Genomic DNA, 17,706 nt, shown 5'->3' on the forward strand with positions numbered 1-17,706 from the left:
TCCAGGAACTGTACCAGAAGGTTCTCGAAGAACAAAAAGCACCAGGACGTGAGGTGGATTTGTCAGAAACTGATGGAACAGGTTTGGGATTGGCTTTGGGTGCAGTGAGGTAACAGCAACTTCAAAAAGTTCACATCTCTCTTAAATATTTCACGGACTTAAATTACAAAACCCCCAGAAAACCTCCTTGGGAAGGTATTTCAACGGGAAAAACCTTTGGTCTGTCGAAGAACAAAAAGCACCAGGACGTGAGGTGGATTTGTCAGAAACTGATGGAACAGGTTTGGGATTGGCTTTGGGTGCAGTGAGGTAACAGCAACTTCAAAAAGTTCACATCTCTCTTAAATATTTCACGGACTTAAATTACAAAACCCCCAGAAAACCTCCTTGGGAAGGTATTTCAACGGGAAAAACCTTTGGTCTGTGGCTTTTTTTCCATACAATCAGATTTCCTTTGGCAAGGCCATGTGCCAGGTGTGTGGGAAAATATGGCTGGAAAGCTAACAAACCACCAGACCCATCCAAGTGAAAATCACCAGACCCACCCAGGTGAAATGGCAGTTCTAGAAGCTCCTTTCACACCTGGTTCTCAGGGATCACACTCCCAGGGGAGGTCAATGCTATGCCATTGGTGGGACAGCTTTAATCAGCACATAACACATCATGGAGCTCACCCAGCCCTGCAGGAAGCTCTGTATCTGGATGTATGGATAAGTGCCAGCCTGCAGCAGCAGCTCAGGCTGTCCTGAGCACCAGCAGTGCTGGGGTGCAGGCTGCTCCCCCACCTGCAGGGCTCAGCTCCTGCCCGGCTGAGCGCCTCGGCCCCTCCCGGCCCCGCAGAGAGGTCTGGCTGCTCTGATGTGATAAGCCTTCCTTACCTCAATGGCTGGTTTGGGGAACACGTCGTCCTTGCCGTCATCCTTGCCGCCCTTGTCAACGGGAACCCACTCTCCATACACACTGTCTGCCTCCTTCTTCCTGTGCTGGGAGCCGGAGGAGACCGGGAACTCCTTGGACAGGCTGACCTGGTTTTTGGGCTGGGGAGGTGGTGCTGGCTTTATGCTGGGAGTCTGCAACGAGGCACAGGAGAGGTTAGGCGTGAAAACACACAAGGTTCACCATGTGACTTGGGGAGATGATTGGTGGCATCACTTGGGATTCAGTTTTCCTAACATTCTTCCTTCTAAATACAGGGTAACAAGCCCTAGAATGCACCATTTTGGCACAGCCCTCAACACACACATTGCTGTGTAAGAGAGTATGAGAAATCACCTAAATCAACCCTCCAAGACCTTCCCTCTCTCACTCAACCCCAAGACATGTAAAACCTTCGTCTGCCACAGGTACTTTGGCTGGGAAGCTCCAAGGTGAAAATCCTGGGCAGGAAAAACACTGGCTGTGATGACAAGATGCATGTGATTCTGTAGAGAGCAGCAGTTATCTAATTCCAGGTTCCTTTATTAGCACCATGAGCCTCTGAGCAGAGCAGATTCAGAGCAGATCATGTCCATGACCTCATTTTCCTCAGACATGGTGTTTATACCTCAGGAATCTGCAGGAATCTCTCCAAAGTTCCCTTTCAGGAGGCAAACAGAGATGGCAATACTGGCTAATACTGGCCAAACCCCTAGGAATATGGATGGGAATGGCTGAAGAATGACACTGAAGGGTCCAGCATGTGGCCAACAGGTAGAACTGACCATAACCACTCAAGGACAACCCCCTCTGGAGCCTTCAGAATTCCAAGGCCTTCCAAGATTCACTGTATCCCTTACCAACATAAATGTAAATCTACTTCTACCATATGTTCTTCCAAATTCACTGCAACTCTCAATTACATCTTGGTGGAATTGGAAGCTTATTTAAATTGCCATTGACACACTCCCAGTTCCACCAAGATTCTCAATCCTGGACAATTCCTTGTGTTATTTACAAGCACCAGGATCAAAGCATTGCAAAGTCAAGCAGGACTCACACTTAAGTTGAAGAAAATGGGTTTGGGTTCACTGAGCTTGAAGGGATGATTGTAGAAAGGTCTCTCCTCCTCCTCCTCATCCGACACATGAGGTTTGTTCACAATCACATCATCTGTGCTCTGAGCAATCTTCTTGCATTTCTGGAGGGGGAAAGAACAAGGGGAATAAATCTGGAATTTCCACCCAAATAACATTTCAGCTAAAAGGAAAAAAAAAAAAAGAAGTGGTTTCCTGACTAAACCAGGAGGTTAACATCATTTAGAAACAGTCTCAAGAGGTGAACTTTAGGTATCTCACACTGCTTAGCATCAACCAAGGTGTGTTAGTCACCACAACTAGTCACTCCTGAGCATCTGAGCTCCACAGGGAACAGAGACCTTGTGAGTACCAACAGCTCCATAAGATCTCAGAGTCCCTCTTAAATGCTCTGGTGCTGGCCAGGGAGGCAACACCACACTCCCAGCTCGCGTGCAGGAGTTGGGTGTAAAACCAGAGGAGCCGTGGGGATACTGCAGTCATACCAGGAGGAGACACCATGGGGGGAAACAGAGAGGAAAAAAGGGATGGATAAAGACCAAAAAAAAGCTAAAAGATCACAGAATCATCAAGGTTGGAAAATATCTCCGAGATCATCAAGTCCAACCTGTGTTCTAGGTGTTCTAGAGGCCAAATGTGATGGTTGAGAAGTTTACACTGGTTTCCTCCCACCTGGGGAAGGCCTGGACTGCTCTGTGGCCGATTTAGGTTCAAGAGAACAGAGACATCATCCAACACATTACCAGGGCTGGGAATTCCCAGAGCGGTCAGGCTTCTCAGCACTCTGACATGGCTTCATCTCAGATGTGTTTATAGAGGTAACAATTTCAGAACTGATTATGCCATTAAGAAAGGCATTTATCTGTTCCGGATTGTCTCTAGTTTCTGAGAAAGTGTTCCAGGCCAGGCTGGATGGGGCTTGGAGCATCCTGGGCTAGTGGAAGGTGTCCCTGCCAGGGACAGAGGGTGAAACTGGATGAGCTTTAAGGTCCTTCCAACCCAAACCAGTCTGATGAACCAAAAACTAGGTGGGAAAGCTTTGGGTTTTGTTAACAGGACTGCAGGGAGAACCATATGGAGATAAGGGCTCCAAAGGGCTGTCAGGCTGGAAGGAGCAGCCCAGGGAGGTGGTGGAGTCACCACCCCTGGAGCTGTCCAAGGAACTCAGGACATGACTCTGGCTAGTTGCTGGATCACAGGTTGGACTCGATGGGCTTGGAGGGCTTTTCCAGCCTGGATGATCACAAAGCCCAGTTTGGGTGTCTCCAGGCCTGATGCCGATGTCCTCCCTTACCTCAGTGAGCTCCTTCAGCGTGTCCCTCGATGATTTCTGGTTGGCTTTGTCATCCTTCTTCTGGGACAGCAGAGGCATCAGGCTCGGGGGCAAGGGGACACCAGACTTAGCACACATGGCAGCCGCGTTGGCTTTGGCGATTTCAAGCAGCTGAGCCTTGTCTGCAAGGATGGATTGAACATTACTTGCATAGTTCTTCACTTCTCAACAAACAGCTCTGGCTATAACACTTTCCCCCACTCTGTGTTTCATGGTTCTTGGAAGGAACTGAAGTTGTCCTTAGCTTGCTCTGCACAACAGACAAGTAGGACTGCAAACGTAACCCAAGGCACAGCAATCCCAGTTGCAGCACCCAACACCCTCCGAACCCCACGGCTCTACCTCACCATCCCACCTAGCACCAAGGCTGGGAGAGATCCTTGAGATCATCCAGTCCCAACCACCCTGCAGCACTAGCTGTGATCCCTAACCCACTAACCCCAAACTCATTCTGGTTCTGGAAACCCTGAATTCATTCCTACGTGGCACAGATCCCGAAGCTTCCTCACCAGCTCTCTCAGAAGAGCACTCAAAGCTCCTGACGAGGTCCCTCAAAGCTACTTACAACCACCAAACAGCAAACCAACAGCTCTGAGAAAAACGTGTCTTGTGCCAACTGCAATTACACACCAAACTGCCAATAAACCAGGATTGGGCCTCATTAACGGAAAAAAGGATCTGTGGCCCTTACCCAGGAATGACAAATTAATAAATTAGGCCTTTGGCAGTTTGCAAATGAATGAGTTGCCAACAGCTTTACCAGCAATATCCTGCAAAAACAACATTCCTTAACTCCTCAAGCAATCCAAGTATACTGCTAGGAATTTGCTGCTTAACCAAAGCACCAAAGCTGAGCCAGGGATGATTCCCACGCTCTGCACACAAACACTTCACTGGCCAAGGCTTCGCGGATTCAGGGTCTCGGGTTGGAAGGACCTCAAAGCTCATCCAGTGCCAACCCTGCCCTGGGCAGGGACACCTCCCACCAGCCCAGGCTGCTCCAAGCCCCATCCAACCTGGCCTGGAACACTCCCAGGGATGGAGCAGCCACAGCTGCTCTGACCAACCTGTGCCAGTGCCTCAGCACCTCCCAGGGAGCAATTCCTGCCCAATCTCCACCTGTCCCTGCCCTCTGGCAGTGGGAAGCCATTCCCTGTGTCCTGTCCCTTCATCCCCTGTCCAAAGTCCCTCTGCACCTCCCTTGTAGGTCCCTTCAAGTACTCAAAATCTTCCCTGGTAACCAAGACAGGACTAGAAGGTTCAGAACCTCAAGTCCAGCACAGGTTTCCTCACAGGCTGCAGCCTTAAGTTTCTTAAGGAGCACTTGGCCTTTACAAAACTATTACTGCAGTATCCCTCCAGACTGCCACAGGCAACCTTTGGATAGAAGTTCAAGAACTGAGGCACAACCTGCTCTAAAGACACTTTCAGTGTTGATGGTGCTCCCTGGGAAGTCACAGCCTGAAAGCAACATGCAAAACAACTTCAAGGAAACTCTTTAGAAATGCTGCACAGAATCATAGAACAGAATCCTCAAGGTTGGAGAAGATCTCTAAGATCAAGTCCAACCATTAACCCTGCTACAACCCTTAAACCAGAAATGGAACACTGACTTACCCAGGTCTGTAAGACGTTTGGGTGACCTGCTGGAGAACTCCGACGACCGTGACCGGCGCCGGTCAGGGGATCTGCTGTATCTCCTCCTCCCTGAAGACCTGGATCGCCGCAGTCGGATCGGTGACCTGCTGGAGCTCCGTCGTCTCCCTCTGGATCGGGATCGCCTTTGCCGCAGAGGTGATCGGCTCCTGCTCCGCAACCGGAGCGAGATTCGACGGTCTCTGGAGTCTGATCTTCTCCTCCTCCTGTCGGTAGACCGTGACCTGTTCCTCTGGGATCTCTTACGCCTGTCCCTGGACAAGGAACGTCGCCGCCGCGACGCCGACCTGGACCTACTCCTCCGCCTGTGCCTGGACCGTGACAGCGAGCTGGACCTGGATCGTGACGCTCTCCTGCGCGTCACTGACCTGGAGCGATTCCGCCTGGAGCGCGAGTCGGTGTCGTACCGCTTGGACCTGCGCTGGGAGGACCTGGAGCGCCGGCTCCTGGACCTCCGGGAGGAGTCCTTATCTCCCGCTTTCTCCACGGACTTGGACTGGCTCCTCTGGCGAGCAGCAGACCTGGAGCACCTCCGCCTGGACCTGCGCGAGGACTCCCTGTCTGCTGCTTTCTCCACGGACGTGGACTGACTCCTCTGGCGAGCCGTGGACCTGGAGCGTCTCCGCCTGGACCTATGTGAAGAGTCTTTGTCTGCTGCTTTCTCCACAGAGGTGGATCGACTCATTGGGTGAGCAGATTTGGAGACTCTGCTCACAGATCTCCGTGAAGACTCTTTGTCAGATGCTTTATCGGCAGATTTGGATCTGGATTTTTCACGCTCAGAAGACTCAGAACGTCTCCCATCAGGGACGAAGGAAGAGTCCTGTTCCTCTGATCTCTCCAGGGGCATAGAATCCTGCTTGTCCTCATCTGCCAAAGAGGGCTCTGCGTCCTCACCCTCTTCTTCACCGCTGGAAGACTCTGACTCATGCTCTTCTGACGATGAGGAGTCTCTTTGTTCAGCTGCCGAGGAGGGCTCCACATCATCTCCTTCTTCCTCACCAGTGGTAGACCTTGATTCTCCCCCAGGGGATGCCGAACGCCTGTGCTCAGCTGCCAGAGAAGGCTCCACATCTTCTGCTTCTTCACCAGCTGTGGACCTTGACTCTTGCTCATCCGACGACATGGAATCTCTTTGTTCAGCTGCAGAAGAAGGCTCCACATCCTCTGCATCTTCACCAGCAGTAGACCTTGACTCATGCTCATCTGAAGAGGTGGAGTGTCTACGTTCAGCTGTCAAAGAGAGCTCCTGCTCCTCTGCTTCTTCACCAACAGTTGACCTTGACTCACGTCCATCAGGAGACTCAGAGCGTCTACGTTCAGCTGCCACATCCTCTGCTTCTTCACCAGCTGCAGACCTTGATTCTTGGTCATCTGAAGACGTGGACTGTCTACGTTCAGCTAAAGAGGTCTCCCCATCTTCTGCATCTTCCCCAGCAGTAGACCTTGACTCCTGCTCATCAGAGGATATGGAGTCTCTTCGTTCAGCTATCATGGAGGCTTCTGCATCCTCTGCTTCTTCCCCAGTGGTTGACCTTGACTCACGCCCATCAGAAGACACAGAGCTTCTACGTTCTGTTGTCAAAGGCTGCTCCAGATCTTCTGCTTCTTCCCCAGCACTAGACCTTGACTCGTGCTCATCAGGGGAAGTGGAACGTCTGTGCTCGGACGTCAGAGAGGGCTCACGATCGTCCATGTCTTCATCGATAGTAGACTTCTGGTCATGGCCCTCAGGGGATACAGATCGTCTGTGTTCAGAAGTAAAAGGCAACTCTAGACCCTCTTCCTCCATGGGACCCTCCTGATAGGAGGATACGGAATACCTACGTTCAGATCTTGATGAGGGCTCCAGATCTCCTGTTTCTTCACCCGATCTCACACTGTAGCCACCAGGAGACACGGAGCACCCACCCTCAGGCATTGCATGATCCATGTTTTCCACAGGGATGGTTTTCAAGTCGCTCTGATCAGGGGACATGGAGGCTCTGTCGTTCAGCATCACAGGTTCGAGACCATCTACTTTTCCAGCAGTGGAGAAACTGAAGTCCTGCCCGTCAAGGGATGCTCCATGCTCGTTTTCAGGTGCTGGAGAAAGCTCCTGCCCATCTCCCTTCAGAACAGAGCTGAATCTCACCTCCTGGCTCTCGAAGAAGAGATGGTCATGCTCAGCTGTCACGGCAGAATCCACACCCTCTGCTCTCTCAGCATGCACCACTCTGGATTCGTACTCCTCAGGGGACAGAGCACGTTCATTGTCCGATGTCAGAGGTTTTCCACCAGGGCTGGACTGCAGCTCCTGAGCTTCAGGGGACGTGGTACACTCACCTTCAGACAAAGACAACTCCTGCACCTCTGCTTTTCCAACAACTCTAGTCTGCAGCTCTTGGCTGTCAGTGGAGATTGAACTTTCACTTTCGGATGCTTCTGAAGGTTCCTCCAAGTCTTTTTCCACGGGACTGGCTCTCCCCTCACGCTGCTCAGGGGACACCTCGTACTCAGAGAGCACAGAGCACTCCTGCACCTCGGTCTTCTCGTAGAGCAGCCCCTGCCCCTCAGGAGATGCAGCATACTGGGTGTCTGGGATCAGCACAGGCTCCGGTGCTGCTGCGTTTTCCAGGAGCGCGGACTGCAGTCCTTGGCCTCGTGGGAAAATAGAATAGTCACTGCCAGCAGTCACAGAAGGCTCTTTCTCAGCAGGGCTCGCTGCCATCTCCTCAGGAGGCACACCACAGTCATTTTCAGGCAGCACAAAACACTCCTGCACCACTGTTTTTTCCGCCCGGGACGACATCAATCCGTGATCTTCAGAGGACACACAGTCATTGTCAGGGACCAGCGCAGCCTCCTGCATCTCGGCCTTCTCAGGAGAGCTGGACCTCAACTCCTGGCTCACCCAGGACACAGCACAGTCATTTTCAGACACCAGATGCTCTTGCACTTGTGTCCTTTCAGCAGAGAGCTCCTGGCTCTCCATGGCCTCCAGACACCTTTCCTCAGACATCTGGTACAGCTTCCGCAGCTCTGTTTTGCCGGCAGGGGTTGATGTAAACTCTGGGCCGTCCAGCCCTATGGCGTACTCATTCTCAGACACCTGAGAAGACTCCTCTACCTCAGCTCTTTCCAACTCGGGACCATCAGAGGCAGCAGAACATCTGCTCTCCAGTATTTGAGCAGCCTCCTGCACCTGGAGTCCTTCAGCATAGGCAGATCTCAGCTTGTAGCCATCAGGGGACACGATGCATTTCAGCTCAGATGAGTTCAGCACCTCCACCTTGTCGGCAGAGACAGGTCTCAGCTCGTGGTTGTCGGGTACCAGGAGAATACCACCTTCCGCCGCCACTGCAGCCACTGGGGGCTGCAGCTTCCCGGGCGCGCTCACTGCTCCACAGCCATCGGAGAATCCACTCTCCAGCAGGACAGGAGACTGAGGCATCTCCACTTTTCCAACTGCAACAGATGTCAGTTTATAGCCTTCGGGGAAGACAGAACACCTGAGCTCAGGTGCCACTGACAGTTCTACACCTTCTGTTTGCTCAAAGGAATTGTACTTGGTGTGGCCATCATGGCATATGGAAATTCCACCTTTGGACACCACCAAAGATCCTGCTCCATCCATTTTTCCAGCAGGAAGGTATCTTGACTCGTGCACTTCAGAGCCGTCAAGGACATGTGAAAGTGTTGGACCATCCAAAGCCTTGTCAATAGATGATCTGGAGTCATGAACTTCAAAAGAGGACACTGACATGAGGTCATCTGAGACCTCAACAGGAGCACACACAGATGTCAGGGAAACCTCTGGAGCCTTGACTTTCTCAACAGATAAATACCTTTGATCGTTTCCATCAGGTGACTTGAAGGACTCTCCTTCAGACAGTGGAAGCTCCTTTACTTGTGCACCAAGTCCATGTCCATCAGGAGACCCGAAGTGCCCACGGTCAGCAGCCAAAGAAGGCTCCTGCATGTGGCCTGTTGCCAAAGGTGAGGAGACCAACCCATGGCCACCAGGGAATACAGAGTGTGTCACCTCAGGCCGCTGAGCTTCCACAGGGCTGGCAGCCAACTGGGAAGCTTCATGTTGAGGTACTTGCAAGAACTGCTGGAGCTCTGTCTGGTCACCAGAGATGTGCCTGGATTCATGGCCATCAGAGGAGTTGGAGAGCAGAGAGGACGAAGAGATTGCCTTGTAGTCACTTTGAAGTGCTGGAGGAAGCTCTGGACCCTCCACTTCTCTGAGGGAGGCAGTTCTGGATCCATCTTCGTGGGACACGGAGGGATAGAATTCTGTCACTGAAGAGGTCTCCAGATCTCCCCTTTTTTCTACAGATGAGGATCTCGACTTGGGTGTGGCGTATGGAAGTTCAGGTAGGGGTGAAGCTTTTTCTGCTGAGCCGTTTTCTGATGTCATGGAAAGCTCTGAATCCTGTGTTTTTTCCACAGACATGGATCTCAGCTCCTGGCCGTCTGGGGTTTTGGGAGCATCCAATTCAGACAAGGCAGAAGACTGCAGACCTGTTCTGTCAACAGATGAGGAGCTGTTCTCAACACTTTCAGAAGCTTTGGAAAAGCCAGTTCCATATGATGGTGGCAGCTCTGGGCCATTGATTCCTTGTTCAGACAAGGACATGGGACCATTAGAGGACCTGCCTTCACTTCCAAAGGAAGGTTCAGGGACATCTACTTTGTCAAGACCTTTGGTTGACTCCTGAGGCTCCACAGACTCGGCATGCTTGCTCCGGGACTTTGCTGAGGATGACTTACTTTTCTCTACAGATTTGGACCTTGACTTAACGCTGTCAGAGGACTTGGAACGTTTCCTTTTGGACTTTTTTGAAGACTCTTTACGCTTTTTTTCGGTAGACCTGGACCTGGACTTGTCATGCTCAGAAGACTTTGAGCGGTGACGCTTGGACTTCCGTGCTGACTCCTTCTTTTTTCCCACTGACTTGGATCTGGACTTGGAACGGTCAGAGGACTTGGAGTGCAGGTGTTTAGACTTCCGTGACGACTGCTTCCGGTCTCTCTTTTCTACTGATCTGGACCTGGACTTGTACCTGTCGGAGGACTTGGAGCGGCGACGTTTGGATGCCCTCACAGATGCCTTCCGACCTCTCTTCTCCACTGATCTGGACCTTGACTTTGAGCCATCAGAGGAACCAGATCTGTGTCTGAACCTCCAGGAGTATTCTTTGCCCCCTCTCTTTTCTGAAGACCTGGATCTGGATTTTGAGCGGTCAGAGGACCTAGAACGCCTGCGGCGGGACCTCCATGAGGACAATCTCTTGTCCACCGACCTGGACTTGGATCTGTAGCGGTCAGAAGATCTGGAACGTCTACGACCAGACCTCCGGGAGGAGAGCCGCTTTTCCACTGACCTGGACTTGGATCTGTAGCGGTCGGATGACCTGGAACGTCTGCGCCCAGACCTCCGAGAGGAGAGTCGCTTCTCCACCGACCTGGACTTGGATCTGTAGCGATCAGAAGACCTGGAACGTCTTCTTCTGGACCTTCGAGATGACAGTCGCTTCTCCACTGACCTGGACTTGGATCTGTAGCGATCAGAAGACCTGGAACGTCTTCTTCTGGACCTTCGAGATGACAGTCGCTTCTCCACTGACCTGGACTTGGATCTGTAGCGATCAGAAGACCTGGAACGTCTTCTTCTGGACCTTCGAGATGACAGTCGCTTCTCCACTGACCTGGACTTGGATCTGTAGTGGTCAGACGACCTGGAACGCCTCCGCCTGGACCTCCCAGAGGACAATCTCTTCTCTGCTGACCTGGATTTAGACCTGTAGCGGTCAGATGACCGGGAGCGCCTGCGCCTGGACCTCCGGGAGGACAATCTCTTCTCCACAGACCTGGATCGGGATTTGGAATGCTTTTTTCTGGACACAGAGTAGTTCCTGCTCCTCGAACGTGCTCGTTTGGAGGCCAAACGCCTGGAAGTAGAGCGTGACCTTGACTTCTTCTTCCTCTTCCTAGACCTGGACTGGGACTTGGTGCGACTCCTCTTCTGCTTCTTAGAGTCATGTTTTTTCTCGCTGGTTCTATGGCTACTTTTCTCGATGACATTCTCCAGCCTCATGAGAGTCTCCTTCATCCTTGCTGCCACGTCAGGCTGCACATCTGAGGTTTCGGAGTCTCTTTTCTCCGAGTCCTCTTCTGGAGTTGCTTCTTTGACATCCTCAGCCTCTGGAACGGCTTCCACCTCAAGTCCTGGAACTAATTCTGTGTCAGTCTTGGCTGCTGGAGCTGCTTCCAGGTCTTTGGTCTCTGCTTCCAAGCCCACAGCTGCTTCCGCATCTCGGAGCTTTCCATCAGCCTGAGATGTTTCCAGACCTGTTGCTGCCACAGGAGCCTCTGATGAATCTTTTTCCTCTGCTGAACTAAAAACTGTTTCTGCAGGCTCAGCTGGTTGAATCTGCTCTTCATCTTCCATTTCCACCACCATATCCTCCACCTGTTGGCCCTGCACCTCTTCTGCACATTGTCCCTCTGTTGACACTTCAGGTTTTGTTGTTTCCACACCTCTCACATCCCCTAGTTGAGGAACTGCTTCCAAAGAGTTGGTGTCAGCAGCCCCCAAGGTTTCTGGAGTCTCTTCTAAGCTCTGACATTCTGCAGCAAGTCTTGCTTCTAGAAGTGCCTGCAGGTATAGCTTCTTAGCCTGCAAAGAATCTGGCACAGCTGCTGAAGCTCCTGCCTTGGGTACCTCATGCCCTTCAGTTGCTCCAGAACCTTTCGCCTCTACTGCTGCAGACTTCGTGCTCTCCAAGCAACTCCCTTCTCCAGCTTTCGATGTTGGCTCCAAACATCTTGTGTTCTCCGTTTCTGAGGGCTCGTTTCCTTGGTTGCTGCTTGTTCCAGCCACATATTCCACAGTAGGTCCCTGAGTTTTCCCATCTGGCAACTCTGTCAGAATTCCTGATGCTGTGTTTTCTTCCACACTGGGCAAAGACTCCAATACTGAATGACCTACTGCTTGTTCCTGAAGGGATGCTGAGCTGGTTTCTAAGGTTTGCACAGGTTCTAGGACTGCTTCTCTACTCCTGGTTTTGTGTGGATCTTCTGGAGCAAGCTGGGAATCCTGTCTCTCCCCTTCCACCTCAGTCTGTGAGGTTCTCGTGACCTGAGGCTGTGCAAGGATAGAAGTCTCTGTGTGGCCTGCAACAGGAGGTTCTCCCTCTGCTGTGCTTTGCCAGTGCCTCACTGCTGCTGACACCTCAGACTCTCTGACAGCTCCCACACCTTCACATGCAGCCACAGTCTCAGGAGGCCTTTCTGAGGCATGAAGTCCTGGACTTGAAAGAGTCCCACAATGCACAGCTTCTGCTGAAGCTTTCACACCTTCCACCTGCAAGGACGGTGAAACTGTTGCTGCAGTTTTAGCTTCCACCACAGCTGTTGGTCTTGGGACTTCTCCTGGCCCCTGCTCTTTCTGCAGAGACAGAGCAGGTGCCAAACCCGTCAGGCTGGATTCAGTCTCAGATCTCGAGTCCCTCAGCAAGGAAGCACCTTCTGAATCTGTAGCTTTGAAGCCTTCTGCCACATGGACTCCAGGAGCTGTTTGGGGAACACAGGTCTGCACAGCAGCTGTGGGTTCTGGAGTTGCTTTGAAACTCAGCCCTGCTGGAAGTGCTGATCCCTGGATTCTGTCTGTACTCCATGGTTCTGACAGCGCTCTGTGCTGCAGGAGTACTCCCGATGCACTCAGCATTGCTGCAGGACCTGGGGGACCTTGCAGACTTCCATGAGCTGCTCTGACATCTCTTGCTGTAACCCCCATAGGTTCCACGGTTGTTTCCAAAGCTTTCACGTTTTTCACAGCTGGTTCAAACTCCTTCATTTTTGGAATAGCTCCTGGTCCCAAGGTTGTTTTGGCACTTATGTCCACAGGGACCACGGGGGATGATGCGGAGAGTCTGAAGGGATGTTGCACCACATCTGCTCTGAGGACACTTGAAAGCCCCATGGGGCTGAACTGCGTCGCACTCAGGCTATCGGGTATCACGGAGGGCCTCAGGCATGGCTCCCGAGTCCTGCTCACACCCCCCAGCTCCAAACACCTTCCTGCAGTTCCCAAATGTGGGGATTGTTGAGTTGCCTCTGGAACTTTCACTTCTCCCCCCACCGCAGCCACATGAGGGACCTTCACAGCAGCTGGACCTGCCCAGCCTGTGGCCTGAGGGATGGCAGCACTGGCCACGGGCGCGGGTTCGGACACTGTCTGCACTCCCCTGGGTGCTGCAGGGTGCAGAGAAGCTTCTGAGTAAGTCAACACCTCCATGGTCTCAGGCTCCAAAGCTTTTACTTCCTCAGTGCCTTGAGGTCTCAGAGGAACTTGTACTGACTCCTGCATTTCAGATGTACTGGTGATTCCACACGGAATACTGGACCAAGTCTCACTCCCAGTACCAACAACACTGGCATTGACAGCTACAGGATAGATATTTCCATGGGACTGCTGAATTTGTTCTTCACTAGTGCAAACTGTAGTTTGAGCTATACCAGCATTTCCTTGGGTATTAGCCTGGCTGCTTCCTAGGCTAAAGGGAGGATTTGCTGCACACAAAGTCCCCCCCACACTGCCAAGGTTTTCTGTGGATTGCTGAGCATCAGTTGCCGAATGAGAAACAAGTCCTAAAGCCTCATTAGCAAGCCCCTCGCTTGCTTGGGAGCACAGGTTTGCCTCTCCAAACCCTCCGTGCTGTACATTCAGTTGGGAGCTGGAATTCTCCGGCACCAAGAGAGGAACAGGAGGCACGTCCGCAGGGTCTCCGGGGAGTGCGCTCAGCTTGGCCTCCTTTGGCTGCTTTTTATGCTTCTTCTCTTTCTTCCTTTTCTTCTTCTTTTTCTTCTTCTTCTTGCTTTTGTGCTTCTTGTTCTTCTTGGATTTTTTCCTAGGGATTTCATCTTCACCAGTAGAGCCTCGTTTTGCAGACTTAGCACTCGTTTTCACAGTATTTTTGTCCACATCTAGAAGAAAATGATATTTTCCATTTAAGTGTTGTTAAGGCACTTTGAAGGTTCCTGTGGATTAGTGGTGAAGTACATGGATAAACATACCAAACAACCACTTAAACTGTTTTAAATTAGCTACACTTTACAGCCATTTCTGCCTCACGGCCCCAGCACACACCACACAGCTCTTTCCAGCCTCTGCCTTCCACAAACACACCCAGACCTTCCTGGGCAGCAACACAGTTCCAGGGGGAACAGGTCTCCTTCCAAGATGTATCATGGAATGGTTTGCGTTGGAAGGGACCTTAAAGATGATCTTGTTCCACCCCTGCCCTGGGCAGGGACACCTCCCACCAGCCCAGGCTGCTCCAAGCCCCATCCAATCTGGCCTGGAGCACTCCCTAAAATCCTCTGATTCTATGAAAGTTAACAGCAGCAGATAAAGCAGATCAGTTTTGGTATCTACAATCCATAAAAAAAATGAATCACAGATTCAAAATTTTAGGGCTTGGGATGGAGCTTAGAGACCACCCAGTCCCAACTCGTGCCCTGGGCAGGGACACCTCCCACCAGAGCAGGTTGCTCAAGGCTCCATCCAACCCGGCTGTGAACACTGCCAGGGTTGGGGCAGCTACAGCCTCCCTGGGCAACCTGGGCCAGTGTCTCACCACCCGCACAGGGAAAACTTCTGCCTGATAACTAAGCTAAATGAAGACAGTTGTGCTTTATTTTCAAATTGCTCATCTCCATGGCTCAGGGAGCCCTAAACAATGGCACTCAACAGAGACACTTGGGGCAGAACAGTGGCCAAGCCTGGAGTTCAGCCTTGACCAAAGGGAAGTCCAATCCAAGTGTACCTCTCAGTGCTGGTTCTGTGGTAGGTTTACAGGAGTGTGTTATTCCAAGAGGCTGATGTTGAGGTCATACCTTTAACACACTCAACTCTTCAGCTCTTAAATTTTCAAAGTAGAACACAGTTGGTTTAAAAGCCCCACATAGCCCTGGATCACTTCTATTTCACTAGGAATTTTTCCCTTATCCCAGTCTGTGATTCTGGGATTCCTGTAGCTCCTTCAGGCACTGAAGGCCACAATGAGGTCACCCCAAAGCTTCTCTTCTCCAGGCTGAACAATCCCAACTCTCTCAGCCTTTCCTCCCAGCAGAGCTGCTCCATCCCTCTCATCCCCTTGGTGCCTCCTCTGGACTCTCCAACAGCTCCATGTCCTTCCTGTGCTGGACCCAGAGGTGGAGCAGCACTGCAGGTGAGGTCTCACCTGAGCAGAATGGTTGGCTGTATTTCCACCTGCATCCAGCACTGGAGCAGTACATTCTTCCAGAAGGCTAGACATGTGCTCTTAAGTTACATCAAGCTTGTGATTTCCCATGGAAGGGAAAGGAGAATTCCCATTCTCCAGACAAATGATCCAAGCGGTGGTTCATGGTACAGAACGTGACCAGCCTACCCTCTCCTGCTGTGCTCCAAGCTGAGAGTGAGTTCAGTGTAACTGTGGTGTTAGAAATTCCCTAAGTGTCTCTTCTGACCAGGTTCCTGTCCCAAATTTAGGGAAACAGCAGCGACTTCCCCAATCCTTCCAACTTTAAAGCAGCAAATTCCAGTGGCTGCAGGAACAAGCAATCCCTGACAGGGACAGACCAGAGGGAGACCGAGGTTTCCATCACCTTCTTATACTTCTGTGCCTCATTTCCCTCTGGATTTAAGATGTGTTAGGTTCTTGCCCTTCCATGCTGTGTTTCTGGGAGAAAAGCCCTTGCTTAAAGGGAATTTTCTGGGATTTGTGTGGGATATGACTGTACACTGGACTCAGCTTGCATGATCCCTTCACTGATTGCATTACACAGCAACAGGGATCCTCCAGAGGAATCTGTGATCCCAAAGGACATTACTCCCCAATAAAATATCCAAACCCTTCAAAAATAGTTGGAAACTGAAATGACCATGATTTAAACAAGGACCTCAGGTACGTTTTTATTGAATAAACAGCTTAAAATAGCTTTTGCACCAGCTGTGATTGCACTAAGAGGACAATGAGGCAGAGTCAAGTGAGCTTCCCTACAGAGCCAGAGCAGATCACCTCTCCTGGGCAGCCAGGGTGTGTCTACTGACTTCCAGGTTCATTGGTCTCATTCATTTACTGCCACGTGTGCTTGGGCTATTGTTCCACAGAGGAACAAGAGGACAAACTCCCCCCAAAAGCCCCACAGCAGCCTGAGGTGCTGCTGGTGCCGCACAAGGGAGACTTAGGGTGCTCAAGGCTCAAGGGATAAGAGCTACAAAAGCAATTCCAAGCTCTGTGAGCAGAGTCACTGGGACGAAGTGTTTTCCTGTACTTCCTCTGCAGAGCAAACCCCCTGTCCTTCTGACACAGACAGTTGTGCCACGACAGCTCTGAAGACTAACAAATTACTTTTAGAGCTGATCTAAACCCAATCCAGACCAGAAACTGCTTCAGATCTGTTACTCAGAGACCTGACATAGGCACATACAAAATAAAAAACATTTATATATTAACACATGGAAATTATTTAGATGTTTTAAGTGTTGGAAAGGAAGAAAACAGCTTTTTCCCCCACAAGTAGTAACGATTTGATGCAACAATCAGCTCCAAAGTTTCACTTGGGTGTTTTAAGACTGCAAATCACAGAAGTTAAATATTAAATCAGTTTAAGGCTAAAAATCACAGCAGAAAAACAAAATATTTACTGAATTCTAAGGGTATAAATCACAGTAGATAAAATATTTTGCAAACAGTAGATAAGCATTTACCACATTCTAAGGGTGCAAATCACATTAGATAGGTAAAATATTAACCAGATACTCAGGCTGCAAATTACAGTAGCAAATATAAACCACTGAACAAATTCTAAAGCTGTAAAATATGAGACAAACAAAATATTTAGCAAAATCTAAGGGTGTAGATCACATTAGATAAGCAAAATATTAACCAAATTCTCAGGCTGTAAATTACAGTAGCAAATATAAAATATTGAACAAATTCTAAGGGTGGAAACCACAGCAGGTAAGTAAAATACCGAACAGACTCTAAGGGTATAAGGGTATAAATTAAATATTCAGCAGATTCTAAGGGTGTAAACCACAGTAAATAAGCAAAATATTTAATAAATTCTAAGGCTGTGAAATGCCTTAGAAAACCAAAATAGTGAATAAATTCTAAAGCTGTGAAACACCTTAGAAAAATAAAGTAGTGAACAAATTCTAAGGCTGTGCAACACCTTGGAAAAATAAAATACTGAACAAATTCTAAGGCAGTGAAACACCTTAGAAAACCAAAATGATGAACAAATTCTAAGACTGTGAAACACCTTAGAAAACCAAAATAGTGAACAAATTCTAAGGCTGTGAAACACCTTAGGAAACCAAAATAGTGAACAAATTCTAAACCTGTGAAACACCTTAGGAAACCAAAATATTTACCAAATTCTCAGGGTGTAATTCACAGTAAGCAAGTAAAACACCCAACAGATTCTAAGGCTGTGAATCCCAGCAGACAAGCAGCACATTTGCCGAGCTCTGAGATGCCAGTCCCAGCAGCCAAGGGGAACACAGAAGCAACTCTAAGGGTGCAGCTGCCCGTGGGCAGTGAGACTCAGCAGCCCTGGGTCGGTGCCCCTCCACCCCCTCTGCCTCGCTCCTTACCTGCGGCACTCTGCAGCTCCGCGCCGGGGGCCGCGGCCGGTGCCTCCCGCACCTCCTGCACCTCCTGC

General features: G+C 50.5%; 1 protein-coding gene across 1 annotated transcript in view; it reads right to left on the reverse strand.

Annotated features, from left to right (window-relative positions):
• LOC103803616 (protein SON-like) overlaps positions 1-13,977 on the reverse strand; it is a gene marked incomplete at both ends in the record, with an annotated part of 17,618 nt that extends 3,641 nt beyond the window's left edge. Inside the window, 5 exon segments of the mRNA XM_009076185.1 lie at positions 901-1,070; positions 1,976-2,116; positions 3,307-3,467; positions 4,963-11,668; positions 13,715-13,977. Of these exon segments, the coding sequence (XP_009074433.1) occupies positions 901-1,070; positions 1,976-2,116; positions 3,307-3,467; positions 4,963-11,668; positions 13,715-13,977 (7,441 nt within the window).
• Positions 13,978-17,706: the final 3,729 nt, after the last annotated feature.

Source organism: Acanthisitta chloris, unplaced genomic scaffold, assembly GCF_000695815.1.
Source record: "Acanthisitta chloris isolate BGI_N310 unplaced genomic scaffold, ASM69581v1 scaffold12816, whole genome shotgun sequence".
NCBI lineage: Eukaryota > Metazoa > Chordata > Aves > Passeriformes > Acanthisittidae > Acanthisitta > Acanthisitta chloris.